This window comes from Sardina pilchardus, chromosome 6, assembly GCF_963854185.1.
Source record: "Sardina pilchardus chromosome 6, fSarPil1.1, whole genome shotgun sequence".
NCBI lineage: Eukaryota > Metazoa > Chordata > Actinopteri > Clupeiformes > Clupeidae > Sardina > Sardina pilchardus.
The window spans coordinates 19,618,757-19,636,256 of record NC_084999.1 but is presented as its reverse complement, the minus strand read 5'-3'; the positions used below and the strand labels follow the sequence as shown (position 1 = coordinate 19,636,256).

General features: G+C 48.3%; 2 protein-coding genes across 2 annotated transcripts in view; both read right to left on the bottom strand.

The window, feature by feature from the left end:
• LOC134083386 (regulating synaptic membrane exocytosis protein 2-like) overlaps window positions 1-11,955 on the bottom strand; it is a 63,704-nt gene extending 51,749 nt beyond the window's left edge. Inside the window, exon 1 of the mRNA XM_062539714.1 lies at window positions 11,789-11,955. Within this exon, the coding sequence (XP_062395698.1) occupies window positions 11,789-11,955 (167 nt within the window). The remainder of the gene's footprint in view (window positions 1-11,788) is intronic.
• A 1,987-nt stretch (window positions 11,956-13,942) lies between these two features.
• The window catches only part of dcaf13 (ddb1 and cul4 associated factor 13), an 11,365-nt gene continuing 7,807 nt past the window's right edge, over window positions 13,943-17,500 (bottom strand). The window contains exons 10-11 of the mRNA XM_062537738.1: window positions 17,221-17,384; window positions 13,943-14,559 (exon numbers count right to left, since the gene is read on the bottom strand). Coding sequence (XP_062393722.1) covers window positions 14,472-14,559; window positions 17,221-17,384 — 252 coding nt within the window. The 3' untranslated portion in view covers window positions 13,943-14,471. The remainder of the gene's footprint in view (window positions 14,560-17,220; window positions 17,385-17,500) is intronic.

Genomic DNA, 17,500 nt, shown 5'->3' with positions numbered 1-17,500 from the left:
TGGAAACACACATAGAGTAAGATGAAAATAAATCCCCTCTAACTTGAAAGCAATTGGAGTTGACGCAATACAGTATGTTGGGGGCTGTGCCATGTCACTCTGTCTCTTAGCTTCTCTCACCTCATCTCTCCTCTCTCTCAATTCAGTGCAACATGCTTTATTGACATTTGTTTTCTATAATGTAAACAATATAGTCAACAAATAGTAGACAAATACTAGTGGTATTAATGGTAATAGTAATGTCAATTCTTTATTTTTGCAATTCAAAAAGTGTCTTTCTCTCCCTCCCCTTTTTCTATCACTCTCTCCCTTTCTCTTTCTCTCCCTCTCCCTTTCTTTCTCACTCTGTCTTTCTTGCTGTACCACTCTTGCTGTCCCACTCTTGCTGTCCCTCTCTTGCTGTCCCTCTCTCCCGGTCTCTCTCTGACTGAAGTGATGTTAGGGGATTAGGGCTCATCTAGAGTCACAGCCATGCACTGCCACTGCCCCTGCTGGAGATCATGCCACTACAGACGGAATTCATCAAGCGCAGGATGAACAAGTGACTAAGTGACACACACACACACACACACACACACACACACACACACACACACACACTCACACACATGCACGCACACACACACACACACAGACACGCACACATGCACGTACAGTACGTATGTATGCACGCACGAACGCATGCACGCACGCACACACGCACCCCCCCCCCCCCCCCACACACACACACGCACACTCACATGCACACACACACACAAACAGAAAAACACACATACAAAAACACCCCCTCACACATATACACTTGCAGATACTAAAGCAATAAAGCCTAAAAAACGCCACACACACTGAGAGGCATGAGCAGTAAGCGAGAGCAGTCTGAGGGCCGGAGCATCTCCCAGATCAGTGTCCGGCGCGCCGATCCTGTGATCATAATCTCAAGTGTCCTGCTGATGACCGGTGGCTGCACTTTTATATTGGCACACTGCTGCACCGCCACACCAGAGTCACAGAGCTACAGTACCAGCTGTTAGTTACTACGGCAACAAAAAGGGGGGGGGGGAAAGGACAGCATCCCCGGCCATCTGGGTCGCAATGGACAATGACAGCTCGGGCCATAAGACAAGGGGTCTGCGCCGGTCTGTGGCGGTCAGCAGGAGCAGGCGTGCTCTAACCGGTCCCTGCGTAATGGAGGGTAATGTAAGGACAGCGACGCTGCCATTACGTCAAAAGGCCCTTACCCTTCCTGATTTACGGCAATCAGGGCACATGATGATCTACTCCAGGTCCACCATTCAAACAAATGCGATTGCACATCATTAGCATTGTTTTTTTGTCCTGACCCTTGTGTGGTCAGGTCATCCTCATGGTGACCACTCCACAGACCCAGGGATGAGATGCCCATCTGCAGCTCTGCTGCTTTGGCTGTGGGTCACTCTGTTTCGTGGGGCACCTTGGTAAAGCATGGCGCACCAGCGAGCAGGATCATGGGTTCACCGCCCAAAAGAAGTATAAAATGTACAGTATATGGCATGTTACATTACATTACATTTACATTTGTTTTAAGTTTTAGGTGCCCCTCCCCGTCAGTCCAATTCAAGGCCAGTAGACTTCTAGATGTTCTTTCTCTTCCTTCCAACACACTGCAGCTGTTGTCTGTCATGTTGTCTGTTTGGCATGTAGGCCACACATTTTCGGTCTGGATGACCAGCTGAAACTCTCGATTGGCCTCAACCAAACCCACCGCTGAACTAACTTCCTTGTCATTCAGCTTCTGAGGCACAATACTGGTGACAGCACCTCATCATCACCGCCAATGGCTTGAGGCCACATCCGATTAGCAAACTATCTGCATAACAAAACAGACTCAAAGCTACTATAGAAGCATCAAAAGCATTTAGAATGATGCTGTATTATACTCATTATTATGCTTGTCATCATCACTATCAATGCAGATCGCCTCGAGAAGTATAGCAAAAGATGAGCAAGTGAATCAGAACAATGGCGGGCTTACCAAATGGTGGTGGAAGCATTAGCTTTTGATCTGGGTAAACACCTGCCTGTGTAATTATATCAGTGTGGAATTAAAGGCTATTTCAGAAACCTGTTTAAACATCAATGGCATCCCCCAGCACGCATCATTACACAGATCCCAAGCTTTGGGTTTCTGAAAATCTCGGCCCTGCGAAAAAACAAACAGGCCGAGGCAATCAAATCACAGATGGACTCCACAGACCAGTAGGCTCAGGATTCTGAGCTTCCCATCGCAAAAAATCTGCTCCTGCCCGATAAAAATAGGGACTCCACAGCCTCCGCCTGCTGTCCTCTAAAACACGCAGCACCCTCCAACTATTTCAATATTTGGTGCCCTTAAAACTCTTTTAAAAATACTTCCCACCCCCCCCTCCCCACACACACACACGTCTAGCAAACACAGGGTCATAGCAAGCCTTTTGAAACTGGGGGGAACACAAATATCCAGAATATTTCTTTAACTATCGATGATATGAAAGACTACATGCATGAACATGAACCATAAGTAATCAATGAAGTCGGATAACAAGCAAATGTTAACTCTTTCAACAGATAAATGCTTATTGTAGGTTGTTCAAATCAGTTGAAGCCCTTGTAGAACTATAGAGATCATCTCTGTATCATGAAAAAGGTCCCCTCCGGCTACTCACACTTGCAAAAGTCTTGATAAAAAAGTAAGGCAGCTTGGCCACAGCATCTAAGGCCTGATGTTTTAAACCGTGGTTTGGGATTGCCACTTTCTCTGTCAGGCGACAGGCTGCGTTCACCTCTGCCACTGTGCAATTAGAGTGCCGGCAGAGGAGAGACGATCCCCAGTGGGCGCGCTGCGTTCAAGAGCAGCTGTTGACTTGCGAGACGGAGAATCCGCCCCGCCGACTAAGAAAAGAGACGCTCTCGACAACAAACATTCTAGAAGTCCTCGCGGCCCTTCGACACACTGTCTGTAGTTGTTAAAACACACATAGCCTGTCACGGCGACTGCGTTTGTTTTTAGTTGATAGTCTTCTGTCTACAACAAAATATATGCGTTTCATTTCTCCATCTCAGAAGACGGGCAGAATGCGGGCATTTCTAGAGTTAACATTCTTCACATCACCACACACACAGTGTAACTATTTTAATGGGAAAGTTGCCGTTGCTACAGGCACGGGGAAATCTATGCGTGCGTTATACTTTTAATTGCACATTCAGCATATATTTAAATCTGCAGACTATATAACACAAATACAGCCGCAGACCTTTGCGAGGAGGATTAAACCTGGGAATCACTTTGCATGCTGCATGCACCTGGCTTGTCTGTCTGGCGCTGTATTTCGCCAGGCGCAGCAAAGCATAAACCTATGGAGTTGCTTAATGTGATTTCTATATGTGATGAGGTATTGCATAAACAAACAGTGTTTTTCCCTGGCCAACACTAGCCTACCACCCCATTACATAACAGACCCCCAGAGTCCCTGCCAGCCGATGGCCTTCACGTAGCCCATGGAAGGTGTACTCATTAACGACGGGTTGAATGCGGAAGGTCAGAGAGGACCGGAGCGTCAGCGAGGCTTTTTTATTTCACCATTTTTTGATCCAAAATATCCAAAATAGCAGCAGCTGTGAGAACAAACGCTCCAATTTATTTCATTCAACTTTAATAGAACGCACTGACACAGAGAGAACAAACGGACCGACAGAGAGAACGTTTCTCTTGAACTATTAAGTGGAGAACAAGCATCCGATCTGTTTCAGTGCGGTGGCAGTCAGGTGTTTGGGCGATGCCAAGAGCCAGACGTGAACGACTTAAACTGCTCCTCACCCCAAGACACAGTATCTTTTAGTGTCCCGTTTCATTGACCACTGCCTGTATTAAATGCACACCGCCATGAGTAAGCTATACTATTGGCATAACTGCACGAGGAGGAGAGGGACTGCTTGTGGTCACGGAGGGGCATCATGTGCTGAAGCTGTCCAGGATTGACAGTCCCCAACCAGACACTACTGTGTGTGTATGAGTGTGTCTGTGTGCGTGTGTGTGTGTGTGTGTGTGTGTGTGTGTGTGTGTGTGTGTGTGTGTATATCCACCACCACACATGTGTAGTTTGGGAAAGGAGTAGAAGAGCCACATTCAGACTGGAGCTTCCATTCTATGCCACCAGCCTGCCACTGTACTAATGAAGGGCCAGCTCTATGTGTGTAACCTGTGGAGGACAGCTCTCTATTAGGGGAGGATAGCTCTATGTTCTAGGACAGTTTTGTATGTAACCTGTGAGAGACAGCTCTGTAACCTCTGGTGAAAAGCAGAAGAGTCCACGTGATGCTTGCTATAAGCTTGAGACCAAATGCCCCCCCCCCTCCACCCAGAATATTTCCGACTATCCACAATGTGAACCAACAGTACATGCAATACATGCGTTGCCTTCATAGCCTTAGCAGACCACCATGAAGAACAGACCTGTGTGTCTGTGTAGGGCTCAACCACATCTCTCTCTTTATCTCATCAGCTCACCAAACCCCTTCATCACTGACCACTGGACAAGATGGGACACTAGTTTTAGACATCAAGGAAATATTTCTCTAGATATGTGCTATGGATGTGACATGGTATGTATCATTATCGTTATAGTTATCTCCATTATGTAGTTTTGAATAAAATGACACAACATATTCAGATGTGTCTGTGCAGACCACTGGAGCCAGAGCTACACTCACAAAGGCCTCATTCATCAGCAGAGGTGGATACATCATGAGATAAAGCAACTGGGTTGGCTCCTCAGGGCGCCACTCTACCTCTCCCCTCCCCCTCCCCACCGACACACACACACACACACACACACACACACACACACACACACATCACTCCACACAGTCAGGGACCTATAAGGTTGCTCTTAGAGGGGCCAAAGGTCAACGTCTACACTGGATCCCTAACCACCCGTGATCTATAAGAGGACAGAGACAAAGAGGATGACAGAGTGATAGAACGAGAGAGAGAGAGAAAGAGAGAGAGAAAGAGAAAGAGAGAGCAAGAGAGAGCAGTCTATATACAGTACCACTGCCTCAACAGGAAATGTTCTCTCTCTCTCTCTCTCTGTCTCTCCTTCTCACGCTCTTTCTCTCTCTCTCTCGCGAGCTGCCGTCCCTTTCCCAGCATGCCTCGGTGCTCTTATGTAAGAGCAGTACTGTACGCCAGCAGCGCTGCGCTGCGGAGGGCCCTGTGCCCGTGTGCCCATGCTGCCCATGCGTGGCATCTCAGCAGCGGCCCCAGCGGAGAGAGAGAGGAGGAGAGGAGCGCCACTCACGCTGCCGCTTCATGCGGCCGGACAGTAATGAGTGGATACACTCACACACACACACACAAACACACACACACACAAACACGCACACACACAAACACACACACACACACACACACACACACACACACACACACACACACATGCAAACACACACACACACACACACACACACACACACACACACACACACACACACACAGGATACACACACAAAGGCACACATATTAGACACATACACATACCCAAACGTTAACGTTACTGACTGTACAGTATGTACACATACACACATACCAATACGCACACGTGTGGCACGCACACACACACACACACACACACACACACACACACACACACTGTCGTCAGCACACTCACACAAGCCTTTTAGCAATGCAGAATTTATATGGGTGTGACTGAAGATTTTCAGCTGACAGGACTGTTTTCAAATGGCCCAATCAGTGAAACACTGATGAGTAAATCAATGATAAGACACTGACAAAAAAAAACAATCCTGCAAGTGAGTGTTGAAACTGCTTATGAAGCCATCTCATGGGCTCCCAATTCACAGCTCCTCTTTCAGGAATGGTATCTACGGTCCCAGTCAATCTATCTATCTAATGGTATCCTGTGTCCCAGTCAATATGGACACATATCTCATATCAGTGTCCAAGTTCTGTCCTGTCATCCTCTATGACGTCAGCATCTCATCTCATCTCAAGCAATGAGAACCGGAATAGAACTTCAGTAGAACACAGAAAGTCACAATCTTTAGAATTCGAGTGGATCGTTTTATCCACCTTAAAAAATTTAGCTTCACAATGTCTTCAGAACTGCTAAACGGATAATTCTCTTGTCTTGAGAACAAAAAGCAAGCGAGATGAAAGTTTACAACTGAGCCGAATGGTTAGTAGATAAGCTATAAATCTCGTCTATAAACATGTTCTTATGTATATGTGTGTTGAGAATATCCGTGCATAGTATTTGTCTACAATCATGTGTTTGAGGCAGAGAATAGAGTGAGCAGCAGGGAAGGGGTGCAGGGGGAGAGGAGAGGAAAGAAGAGGAAAGGAGAGAGGAGAGGAGAGGAGAGAAGAAGGGGAGAGGAGAAGAGAGAGGAGAGGAGAGGAGAGGAGAGATGGAGAGGAGAGGAGAGAGGAGTAGAGAGGAGAGGAGAGGAGAGGAGAGAAGAGAGAGGAGAGGAGAGGAGAGGAGAGGAGAGGAGAGGAGAGGAGAGGAGAGTGGAAAGGAGAGGAAGAGCACACAAGGTACAAAAGCAGTGAGTGAGTCACGCTAGTCTATGGAGCCAAAAACGGATCCTCTCAGAAACCGTCTGCGGAAGACGGGCTGAGGAACGAACGCGGCCAGATAAGAGAGTTCACCGTTAAGTCCCTCTCCCACTTAACCCCTCCAAAGGCATCTCGTGGGGACACAGAAATATCACTCTCAAATGCAAAACAAATTGGGCAGGAATGTAGAAATACGTGTTAATACAGATCAACACTTTGATGTAGAGCAACAGTGAATGAATCTTTGCTAGGATACATGCTCTTGTTGAGTCTATCCCATGACCTTATGGGTAGCTTCCTCTGACACATGAGCTACTGGAACATACACAGGATGAGGTGTTCAGTATAAGTATCATAACAAATCTACATATGAGAGGACATTGTAACAACACAGGCGAGAGAGTATAAGTATAAGTGTAAGTATATATACTTCTTTGATCCCGTGAGGGAAACTCGATCTCTGCATTTATCCCAATTCGTGAATTAGTGAACATACACAGCACGCAGTGAATACACAGTGAGTGATATCCGCTTTGAATGCTAGTCTAATACAAAAGGGGCGGGGCTGGTTTATCCAACCTGAAATGTCCATCAAAGTCCAATTGGTTCAGGTCAGGCTGGTCAGCTAATATAGAGCAGCATGCTACTCAGAACACTGCTGCAGCCATTTGGCGTGCAGTCTAGTGTGTGGAATTTCTCTCTCTCTCGCACTCTCTCACTCTCTCTCATTTTTCTTTTTTTTTTCTCTTTCTCTCCATCTTTCTCCCTGGGGGAGCAGAGGGCGTGGGGGTTGGGCACCTCAGCAGTGGCTCTTGGCTTGGGAGAGGAGAGGAGAGGAGAGGAGAGGAGAGAGGAGAGGAGTGAGGAGAGAGGAAAGCAGAACTGAGAGTTGAGGAGAGGAGGAGAGGAGAGGAGAGGAGAAAAGAAGAGAAGAGAGGAGAGGAGAGAGGAAAACAGAACTGAGAGTTCAGGATAGAAGGAAAGGAGAGGAGAGGAGGAGAGGAGGAGAGAGGAGAGGAGGAGAGAGGAGAGAGGAGGAGAAGTGAGAGGGAGCGTGTCTACAGAATGGCACCCGGTGCGATGAGTCCTCTCCTCCACTCGGAGCAGCGGCTCCCCTCGCTGGGCACAGCCATGGTGTGGGAAAAGGTTGCGTCTCCATGACGACTCTGGGGAAAGGATGTCACGAGCACTCTGGTGGAGGAGAGTGGAGGGTGGGGGTGGGGGGTGGAGGTAGCTCAGCGCAAGGCCCAGGAAGTCCATAGAGTACCACGACTGTTTTAAGGCAGACCTGCAAGCATGTCAGTGGGCCAGTGTCTAACCTTTCCAGCCTTGTCACTACATAACTACAGTACTATAACAAATGCACAAAAGGTTTTGTCAATATGCTGCACAGTTTCAACTTTTAACAAGGACCTACAACCAGGAAGCATCATTCTGAACGACTGGTCTGAACAACTGCAAACATGTTGCTAGCCTAGCGCACTCCCGTAACTCCAGGCTTCAGTCAAACAGGCTCGCCAACTTCTCAGAGGACAAGAGAGCCACAGTGGAAAGGCAGCGAGGTTGATGACTCACGTTATCGTTCTTGCACACGCGGCCCGTTGTATAGGCGGCTAAGTCTCCGCAGCGTCCTGCTACCAGCACAAGCTACAAGCAGCTCTGACCACAAGTCAGCATGCCCATGCGTAACCATGGCCAGAGCGCAACACCGCCTCTGTCTCTTTAGGCTCTCTCACTTGATCAGCTCATGTTGCATCTTTATTGTCTGTTCCTCTCTGTGTACTGTGCGCACTATACTACACGTCAAACACACATCCAAACGCACAGGAACTGTGAGAAGACCCAGAGGAGTGGGAGCTGCATCCTGGATAATCACATGCTAGTCAGCGGCAATTCTCTCTCTCTCCCTCTCTCTCGGTCTTTCTCTGTCCTTCACTCGTTCTCTCTCTCTATCCCTCACTCTCTCTATCCCTCACTCTCTCTCTCTCTCTCTCTCTCTCTCTCTTTGGATTTGCACCCGCTTTTTCCTTTGTAGCATCTCCAGCTCTATGACAGTGAGTTGGCAGCTGCCTGCTCTTTCGCTGCTGTTGAGGGCTCTCCTCCTCTGCTCCATTCTCTCAGGATTCCCAGGATTAGATTACAGCCCCTCTCTCTCTCTCTCTCTTTCCCTCTCCCTCTATCTATCTCTCTCTCTCTCTCTTCCTCTCTCTCTCCCTCTATCTATCTCTCTCTCTTCCTCTCCCTCTCTCTTTCCCTCTCCCTCTATCTATCTCTCTCTCTCTCTCTCTCTCCAGTGCTTCCCTCTCTGCCCTCCTTTCAGAGTTCTCGGCTGGACAGCCCTCGGCTCCCGGGGTCTCCGGGTCTCCGCGTTCCCGCCTCAACCCACCGGCCCCCACCTTCCCAACCTCCCCTCCCGTGGCCTGGACGATTGCCTGGTGCCTTGACCAGTGCTAACCTCCCGTCAGCAGACAGTTAGGCAATTAACCCCCACCCCCACCCACCCCACACTCCACATGCCAAGCGGGACAAGAAATGAAAAGTCTTGACCGGCGCACACACACACAGGGACGCTGTTTGGAGAGGTCACTCACTCCGCGCGCCTGTAACTGACACTGATGTCAGGATATGCGTTTACACACACGGACACACAGACAGTCGCTCACAGAAAGCTCTGACTGCCTGAAACACGATAGCAGCCACAACAGGAGCAAATAAACAACAACACTCCACACACACACAACAGGTCTGTTTGTTTCTCTCCGCCCTCTTGCATAAACAACCCCCCCCCCCCCCCCCCAAAAAAAAAACCCTGTCCATACATGAGAGTATTTGGTCTTTTTGATGACGCATGTTAACTGATACGGTGGACAACTGCCCTGGAGAAAACCGTCTAGTGTGACATCATCAACAGGCCTGCACTTCAGTGTGCATATGTGTGTGTGTTGTGCGTGTGTGGAAGAGAGAGAGAGAGAGAGAGAGAGAGAGAGAGAGAGAGAGAGAGAGAGAGAGAGAGAGAAAGAGAGAGTGTGTGTGCGTGTGTGTGTGTGATGGGCGGGAGCAAAAGGGCCTGCTGGAGCCAGTCGAGAGGCGCACCATCTCCTTTGTTGTGCAACACTACACCGTCCCCTTCCTGGTGAGGAAATGACCAGCCAGCCAGCCAGCCAGCCAGCCAGGCAAGCGAGTGAGCGGGACGAGGCAGGGTAGGGCAGGGTAGGGCAGGGTAGGGCAGGGCAGGGCAAGGGCGGTCATGACACCGGACGTGCTGACAGTAAAGTGACGCTTCTCCCCTCGTCCTCCCCATCCCTACTACTACTGTACACATGGCATTGCCATCAGTTCACTCTAGTGACAAAGGCAGTCAATCACTTCTCCTATTCAGAGAGGGTGAGGTGGCCGAGCACCCCTGTCATGAGGAGAAGAGAGGCGGGAGAAAGATGAGAGGGAAACAAATGACAGGAAAGATGATTCATGTCCAGTGCCGGGCAGTGAGGTGGCCATGTCTTTAAATCTGTGACTCATGTTTACCGTGGTGTCGCCTCTATTTAGCATACACAATGGCTAATATTGACCTAATGATTGGAAACAAAAGCTGTAATTCCATCCAATCCCCCACACACACATCAGAAGAGCAGACTCATGCCCCAAACCACCACCACCACACCCCCAAAACACAAACACACACACACACACACACACACACACACACACACACACACACACACACACACACACACACACACACTCATATCCCATAATATTCGGTGTGACTCATAGGGACCCTTCTAAACCCATGCCCCCATTTGATAGCTGTAGTATCTCTCAGAGTGCTGTAGCTCAGTTTGTCAGGTAAGGGGAGGGTGGCGTCAATGACTGAAACAGGTGCTCTATGACTGGGCTGCCCCAGCAGATATCTCAGGCTTAGGAGCTGATGATGGCTTGCATGCAAAGTGACTGAGTTCAGCAACCAGACACACACACACACACACACACACACACACACACACACACACACACACACACACACACACACACACATTCATTGGAAGACAATGCAAGTATCCTAAGGTAGCCTGTAACTGCTAAACTGACCCTAAATAAAATGTGAGGTTTACAAGCTTGGCAAAGGCATAGAGCTAAATATGGCTGACTATGCTGATTGCTTACATGTGTAATACATTAAAGGTGTTTTGTGTCAGGTTCTACTTACTGTCTATTTTGGTCTATTGGCTATCTATATATCCATCATGTGACATAGAAACGTTAATTTATGTTGTTCTGGAACGTTGCATTGAAGGGCACAACTTCAAAAACTGATTTAATCTGATATCAAAGCATTAATGCTTCTGAGTAATTAAATAAAATACCATAATATTATACAACCTATTTCATAAATCGTATAAAACGTGACTATTAGTCACACATAACAAGCTCAGTGACCAGAATGTCAAGAACAGATAGTATTCAGGGTGCTTAACCAGCGATGACGAGGACCACTCGCTCCACCTTAAACAGAAGTGGACAGCGCCGTGGTGCTGAAACGCTGGCTGCCCGCTCACAACACTAGCAAGCTTGGATAAAGCACCAGAGCACAGCGCATTAGGCCACAGTGAGCGCTAGCAAAGCGCTGTTGTACCAACAGCCAGTCCATCTAAGGAGGTCATATCTGTGTGGGCTCTTAGCATAATGGTCTTTTTTTCTGGTTGTATAATGCATAATAAAAGGCCAGTTAGTGGGGTTTTAAGCGAAGATGGCGCCGCTTGCTAACCCAACCTCAAGCCAACCGAGTGAGAATAGGCCCGTTTTACATACAAGGGATTCAGACCCACAAGGCAAATGACAACACACGGCTATTAACGAACACGACCACAGCAAGCACCGACGCTATTCATATCCACGGTCATGACATCCGCTGAATTTCGCCCGCTAAATAAAGATGTGTTCGTGTATGCAGCCATGTTTGATTTCAAGTGATGAGGATGCACATAAAGAGTGCGAACAGCATTTCATGTCGAGTATTTCGTGGCAAATCATCGAATGTAAATGGAACATTCCCACGACCTACCCCTGCAATGTAGGGGCAGATAGCGCTGAACCCATAGCATGTCCTACACAGCTGTTGGAGTTCGGAGAGCGTTCTCTGTGCTTACGTTCAGAAAGAAAGGCAAAAATAAGGACGGAAATAAAAAGGCTTACTTGAGCATTGACTGCTCTTTCTCCTCTTCCTTTTTCTGCCGGTCCATCACACCGAGGATGATCTTCCTTTCCTCCTCGGTGAGGTGGCTCAGGTCCGGCATCTCCGGTAGGGCAGCGGCCGCAGGAGGAGCGGACGGGCCGCCCCGGGGCCCGAGTGGAGCAGACATCTTTAGACACAATTGCTAAAGAGATCAACAATCAGCAATAGCACAGCCTTAATTAAAGCTATGTCATTGTGTGCCTATTGAATGTTAACAATCTGTGAAATCTGCCACCTAGCCATATTATCATCACAAAGGCAAATGCCCTTAACTGGAATGGATGGATTCAGAGTAGCAATTATTTGACATACACTCAAATCACCGACGATTTCAATCTGACATGCAAGTTCAGTTACTAGCATTCAAATGCAAGCAATCAAGCTAAACATCTCCTTGACCAAAATTGCTTGCGTGAGACCGAAGGAGGCATCGTGGTATTTCACACACACAGTAGGCTTGTGAGGATTGCCAGTACTACTAGGGAGCTAAAGCTGGGCTGCTGGAAGGTAGGCTACAAACTAAGCCAGCTGCAACGCCAAATTCACATAATAGATTTCTAAAGCCCTCATTTCCATACATGAGACTTCAAATTGGCAACGGTTCACCGAAGTCCCCGTACTACACAAGGAAATTGATCAAGTCTTCGTGTGGAGCATAGCCTACTCCAAACACATTTCGCCTCTAAATCCAAACGAGGAGTCACTGTTGATGAACGTAAATCGAGCTCTTGCCTTTTTATTTTGCAATCATGTTAAATCCTGTCTAGCCCATCGCTGTCATCTTTTAGAGAGAGCCTCTTCGCATGCTGAAATAAAGGCGTCGAGTCCTTTCCTGTTTGTTTTCGTTCGTGGCCTCCCTCCTGACTGTGCTTCTCGCTTTCCTCCAGGTTGTTAATTCTTGGAGATTTCTTAAATACACAAAAATGGATGCAATGAAAAAATCCCCACTGGAAAGGTAGGCGGAGCAATGAGGATACGTAGGGGAAAACTGTGCGGCTTCGACGGTGGGGAACGGGAGATACGTGTTGACGTTCTTTCATTGACAGCGGGAGTGGATCGCCTCCAAAACGTGGGATGGAGAAACCACGCGGGTAGGATCCGCGCTTGATTCTAAAAATAACACAGGCCGTGGGCCCACCAAGGAATCTGTTCATTTATGCTATACAACCTAGAAGTGCTCTTTCTGCGTGCTGCTCCCTGGTTTTCACAAGATTTAAACAAAAAATGCAATGGGCATTAAATGCCAGCGTCATCAAATCACTTGATCGAAATACTGTCAAGAATGAACCACATCTGAGCATAAACGAACGAATACATCAACAGTATCCAGGATTAACCAAGCAAATACGAGCTCTGTAACCCACATTACTGTACACCAGGATTTCAATGTCCGTTCACGGAAGCGTCTTTCTATGGATCTAATCCAACACCACGAGTTGTTGCGAGTTGCTATATTAGTGCGAGGCATCCCCGTCTCTCACTCCTTCTCTTTGATCTGGCGTCTCGTAAGATCTTAATCGCCTCCCTTGCGTTCAAACCAGTGGCCAGCGCATCAGGTAGGCTACGTGCTGGGGGCAAAGGAGATTGGGTTGATAGGATTATGCCATAGCCCGTCGCGTATTAAGTGGATGTGGCCCTACAGCCAATTAACAGCCAAAGTCGATTAGTGGTTTCCCACACCATGCAATACAAAAATGTTTCCCCCAGTCCCAGTACTAGAAAGAAATGTGTCCACTAGATGGGAAAACGACTGTTGCAATGAACACAGACACCAGCTGGTCAAGGGTAGCTCTACTGCTCCATGAGCTATGCATGGCTGTCCTCCCCCCAAAATACCCCATCATTGCAGGATATGTGAATTAACCATTGCATTGCATATCCCTGTACAAACATATTACATATTCCTTTACTTGACCAATAATGGCCACAGTGTATTCAGTCAGGTACTAAATTATTCATCTAAATGTCAATATACCAAGATTAGATATCCAAAGAGGACATTATATTACACATTTAAAGGACATAGAAATGCGAAAAAAAATGAAGAGACCACTGTACATTTTTTGAGGTCATCCTACGGTTGCTAAGCGATATTCAAATGAGTTGCCGGTCATATTCAAAATTAAGACATCACTGCGGTATATTCACAAGGACAACATTCACAAAGCATTTATCAAACACATTTTTTTAATACCATATGAAATAAATGTTTCCAACTCTAAATCATAGACTGCAAAGTGTGCAAGTCACATATTCCCACCATAATCCTCATAATTGTCTAAATCTTCTCCCTCTCCTCCAGTAGATCGCAGAAAAAGGATGAGGTGGAGATTTTTATCTGGAGCGAAACACGTCCTGCTGAATGTCCTTCACTCCGGAAACAAAGTCTCAGTCGAGCCTCAAAGCGCCCCATCCCACAGTCTGTCTCAAGAGGGAGGGAGTGTGAGAGTGTGTGAGTAAGTGTGTGTGTGTGTGGTGCGAGTGTGTCTGTGTGTGAGTGAGTGTGTGTTGAGTGAGTGTGTGTGAGTGTGTGTGGTGTGAGTGAGAGTGTGTGTGTGTGTTGTAAGAATTCTCCAAAAAAGTGAGTGAGCGGCGCGCTTGTGGGTGCCTCTCCTCCTCTCCTCCTCCCCTCCCCTCCCCTTCCTACTCCACCACGGTCACCACGTGCTTCTCCTTCTCCGTCTCCACGGGGACCGAGCCCGGCTTGCTGTGCTTCCTCACGTTCACCTCCCTAGAGAGAGAGAGAGAGAGAGAGAGAGAGAGAGAGAGAGAGAGCACACATGAGTGGTGGCGAAGATGATCGAGAGGGCAACACAAACAGAAACCACAAAAGACATGTAGAATAGAGGTTTGATGTCCTATTGGTTTTTGTGATGAATTAGTCTCGCAGGGTAAGACATTGCTTCCGCATTAACCATTAAAACAATTCAGACTGGAGACAACTTGAAAGTGCTCCCTAGAAGCTTGGGTCATTGATAGCATAGTGGGCCTTGGCTGGCATGCCACAAAAGTTGAGAATTTGATTGGCTGCCACCACGACCATTGGCCCTGAATGGCTCCAGGGAGACTGGCCTCTGCAATTGGTATCTGCAAGTCGCTTTGGAGAAAAAGCGTCAGCTAAATGCGATGAATATGGAGCACAAAAACTCAGAAAGCTTTATTCACGGTGCCGGAGCCCTACATTGTGTGGCTAACAGACACAGTCTGACAATACAAGACAAGTTACACTTCCTAAACAGCCCGACAGATGACATCTATCTGTGGTATGTGGTATGTCAATCATTCAATGGCCACATCAGCATTGACCACAACTGGATTGAAGTGTCTGTGCAAACCAACCTAGCGCTCCATCTTTCACACAAAGCTACAGACCCGTCTGAAACATTCAGTAGAGCAGATGAGGGAACAACATTAGGGACCTTGAGACCGGAAAAAACAAAAGTGGGGACACTGCACGTTCCAGCTCAGCTACCACAGCTCAAGAGATCCAGTTCTGACCAAGAGCTTCAACCGAACACCGTCCCTCCCTCTTCGGCGGTCTCAGTCCAGTCCAGTCCAGTCCAGCCTCCATCACAGGGCCCATTCACAAATGACACCTGCAGACCTGATGAGCTCAGCCCTTCTGCGGCGCTATTATCGCAGGCATTCTTTCTAATACAGCGCCAGCGCTTGCTGCCAACTACCCATCTCAGTTCAGCTCCTTTTTGCCTGGCACAGATGCAAGAGAGTGAGAGAGGGTGAGGGGGGTGGGAGGGGGGAGAGAGAGAGAGAGAGAGAGAGAGAGAGAGAAAGCGAGAGAGAGAGAGAGAGAGAGCACCAGAGCCAGGTCCAGGCTGGCGGACGGCCAGGGGATAAGAGACGTGACACGGGGAGCGGTAAGGACCTCTCGGTCCTCGCTGCCGCTGGAGCCGGGCCAGAGCGGGGCCGGCGGACCGCAGGTGCGCACGGCGCGCGGGACAGAGGAGCGGAGGCGGCCGTGCAGTGCGGAGGACGCCAGGCCACGCCGCGCCGTTTACTACGAGCCAGACGGCAGCCGGGCGGAGATCACTGGCCGGCCAGCCTCGTGCCTGACTGCCCCCCTATGCCTCGAGAAGAGAGCCGACTATCTGACAAGCCACTGACGGCACGTCGCTGGAATAAAACTACAACTTGGAAAGCTGGATGAGACACGTGTTCAGTTGTCAAAATGGTTTCCTGCTGGCTGATACCTTAGAGGGCCTAGGAGTAGGATTGGAGTGGTCTTGAAACTGCAATTACAGTATGTTGGTAACAGCACTAATCCACTGACTTACAATGAATGGAAAACAGCGCAACATGTGGCATGAAGTGGCATCACAAGAAAGCCAGCGTGTCCCGCCACTAGCTGCCATCTTTAGTAGTCTGGGCAGATCTGCATGAATCTGCGTTTAATTATTTAAAATCATTTGATTCTTCAGGGGTTTTAAGTGTAAGTCATTTTTGAATGTTCTAAACAAACAATACCGGAGGACTAGGCTAAGTCCACTCAATTGTGCAGTCCACTCTCTAATGTGGGTACTCACGTAGCCGGGCTATGACTATAGCCCTACCTTCTCCTTATCTCATCAAGACAGCATCTCTGCCAGCACAGTGATGGTTTAAATCTCGTGCCCGATGGAAACAGACCCATGTGACCCGTCTTGGCACTAGCAGCATTATGCTAAATGACTCAAGCCATTTGAGCTTTGGACTGATACACGAGGCCAAACCCGGGTTATCCTGAAGGACAAGAACGGCAGTAACAGAGGAAGAGCTCTTGGAGGAGTGGGTGGGTTAGTGTGTCTCTGTAGGCGTTTTTCCACTAAAAACGAACCTGGTGTTGAACTGGTGCCGTTCGAAAGTCTTTGAACCGTGGTGCTATCTAGTGAACCAGCCCGCACTTACACCAGTCCTGAACCGAACCAAGGATGCGTCATCAACAATGGGTGGTGCACGCAAAAGCAAAAGTTAATGAGATGCATATACGGGAGAACGATATGACCAGTTGTCCCATAAAAAGGGCAGAAACTAGCTATTTAAAATGCTAGTCAACATCAGCAGTGCAATGCTAGTTGAATCGTTTTGTTTACTCATAGCAACAGTTGATATGGACGGAAAACTCATGCTTTTAGCCTTCTCCCCTATGACACGCCCACTCCGGTTTGCAGGAAAAACCAAGTATTTTTTGGCTCGACTTCCAAACCAAGGTGCCATGTTCCGAACCGGATTTTGTTTGGTGGAAACACGACGAACGGTTCAAATGTTGGAACGGGAACGGAGCCGGTTCTCTGTCGGTGGAAAAGGGCCCCGAGAGTGTGTGTGTGTGTGTGTGTGTGTGTGTGTGTGTGTGTGTGTGTGTGTGTGTGTGCGTGTGTGTGCGCGTGCGTTAACGTACTTCCGTCTCCGGGCGTCCTTCATCTCGCGCTGCTCGCGGCGCTGCTTGTAGAGGTCGTGGGGCAGGTGGCGGTGGCGGGCGATGCGGCGGATCTGCGGGTGGTGCTGGAACTTCTCCCTCAGCTTCTGGTTGTAGTCGCGGGTCGTCTTCTCTCTGGGCGTCAGCTGAGAAGATGGGGAACAAAAATGCTGAGAATGAGCATTTGTTATACTTATGAATTTTAACTTAAACAAAAAAAAAAATGGAAGAACCAGAACCGGGGGAAAGGATGGGAAAAAAG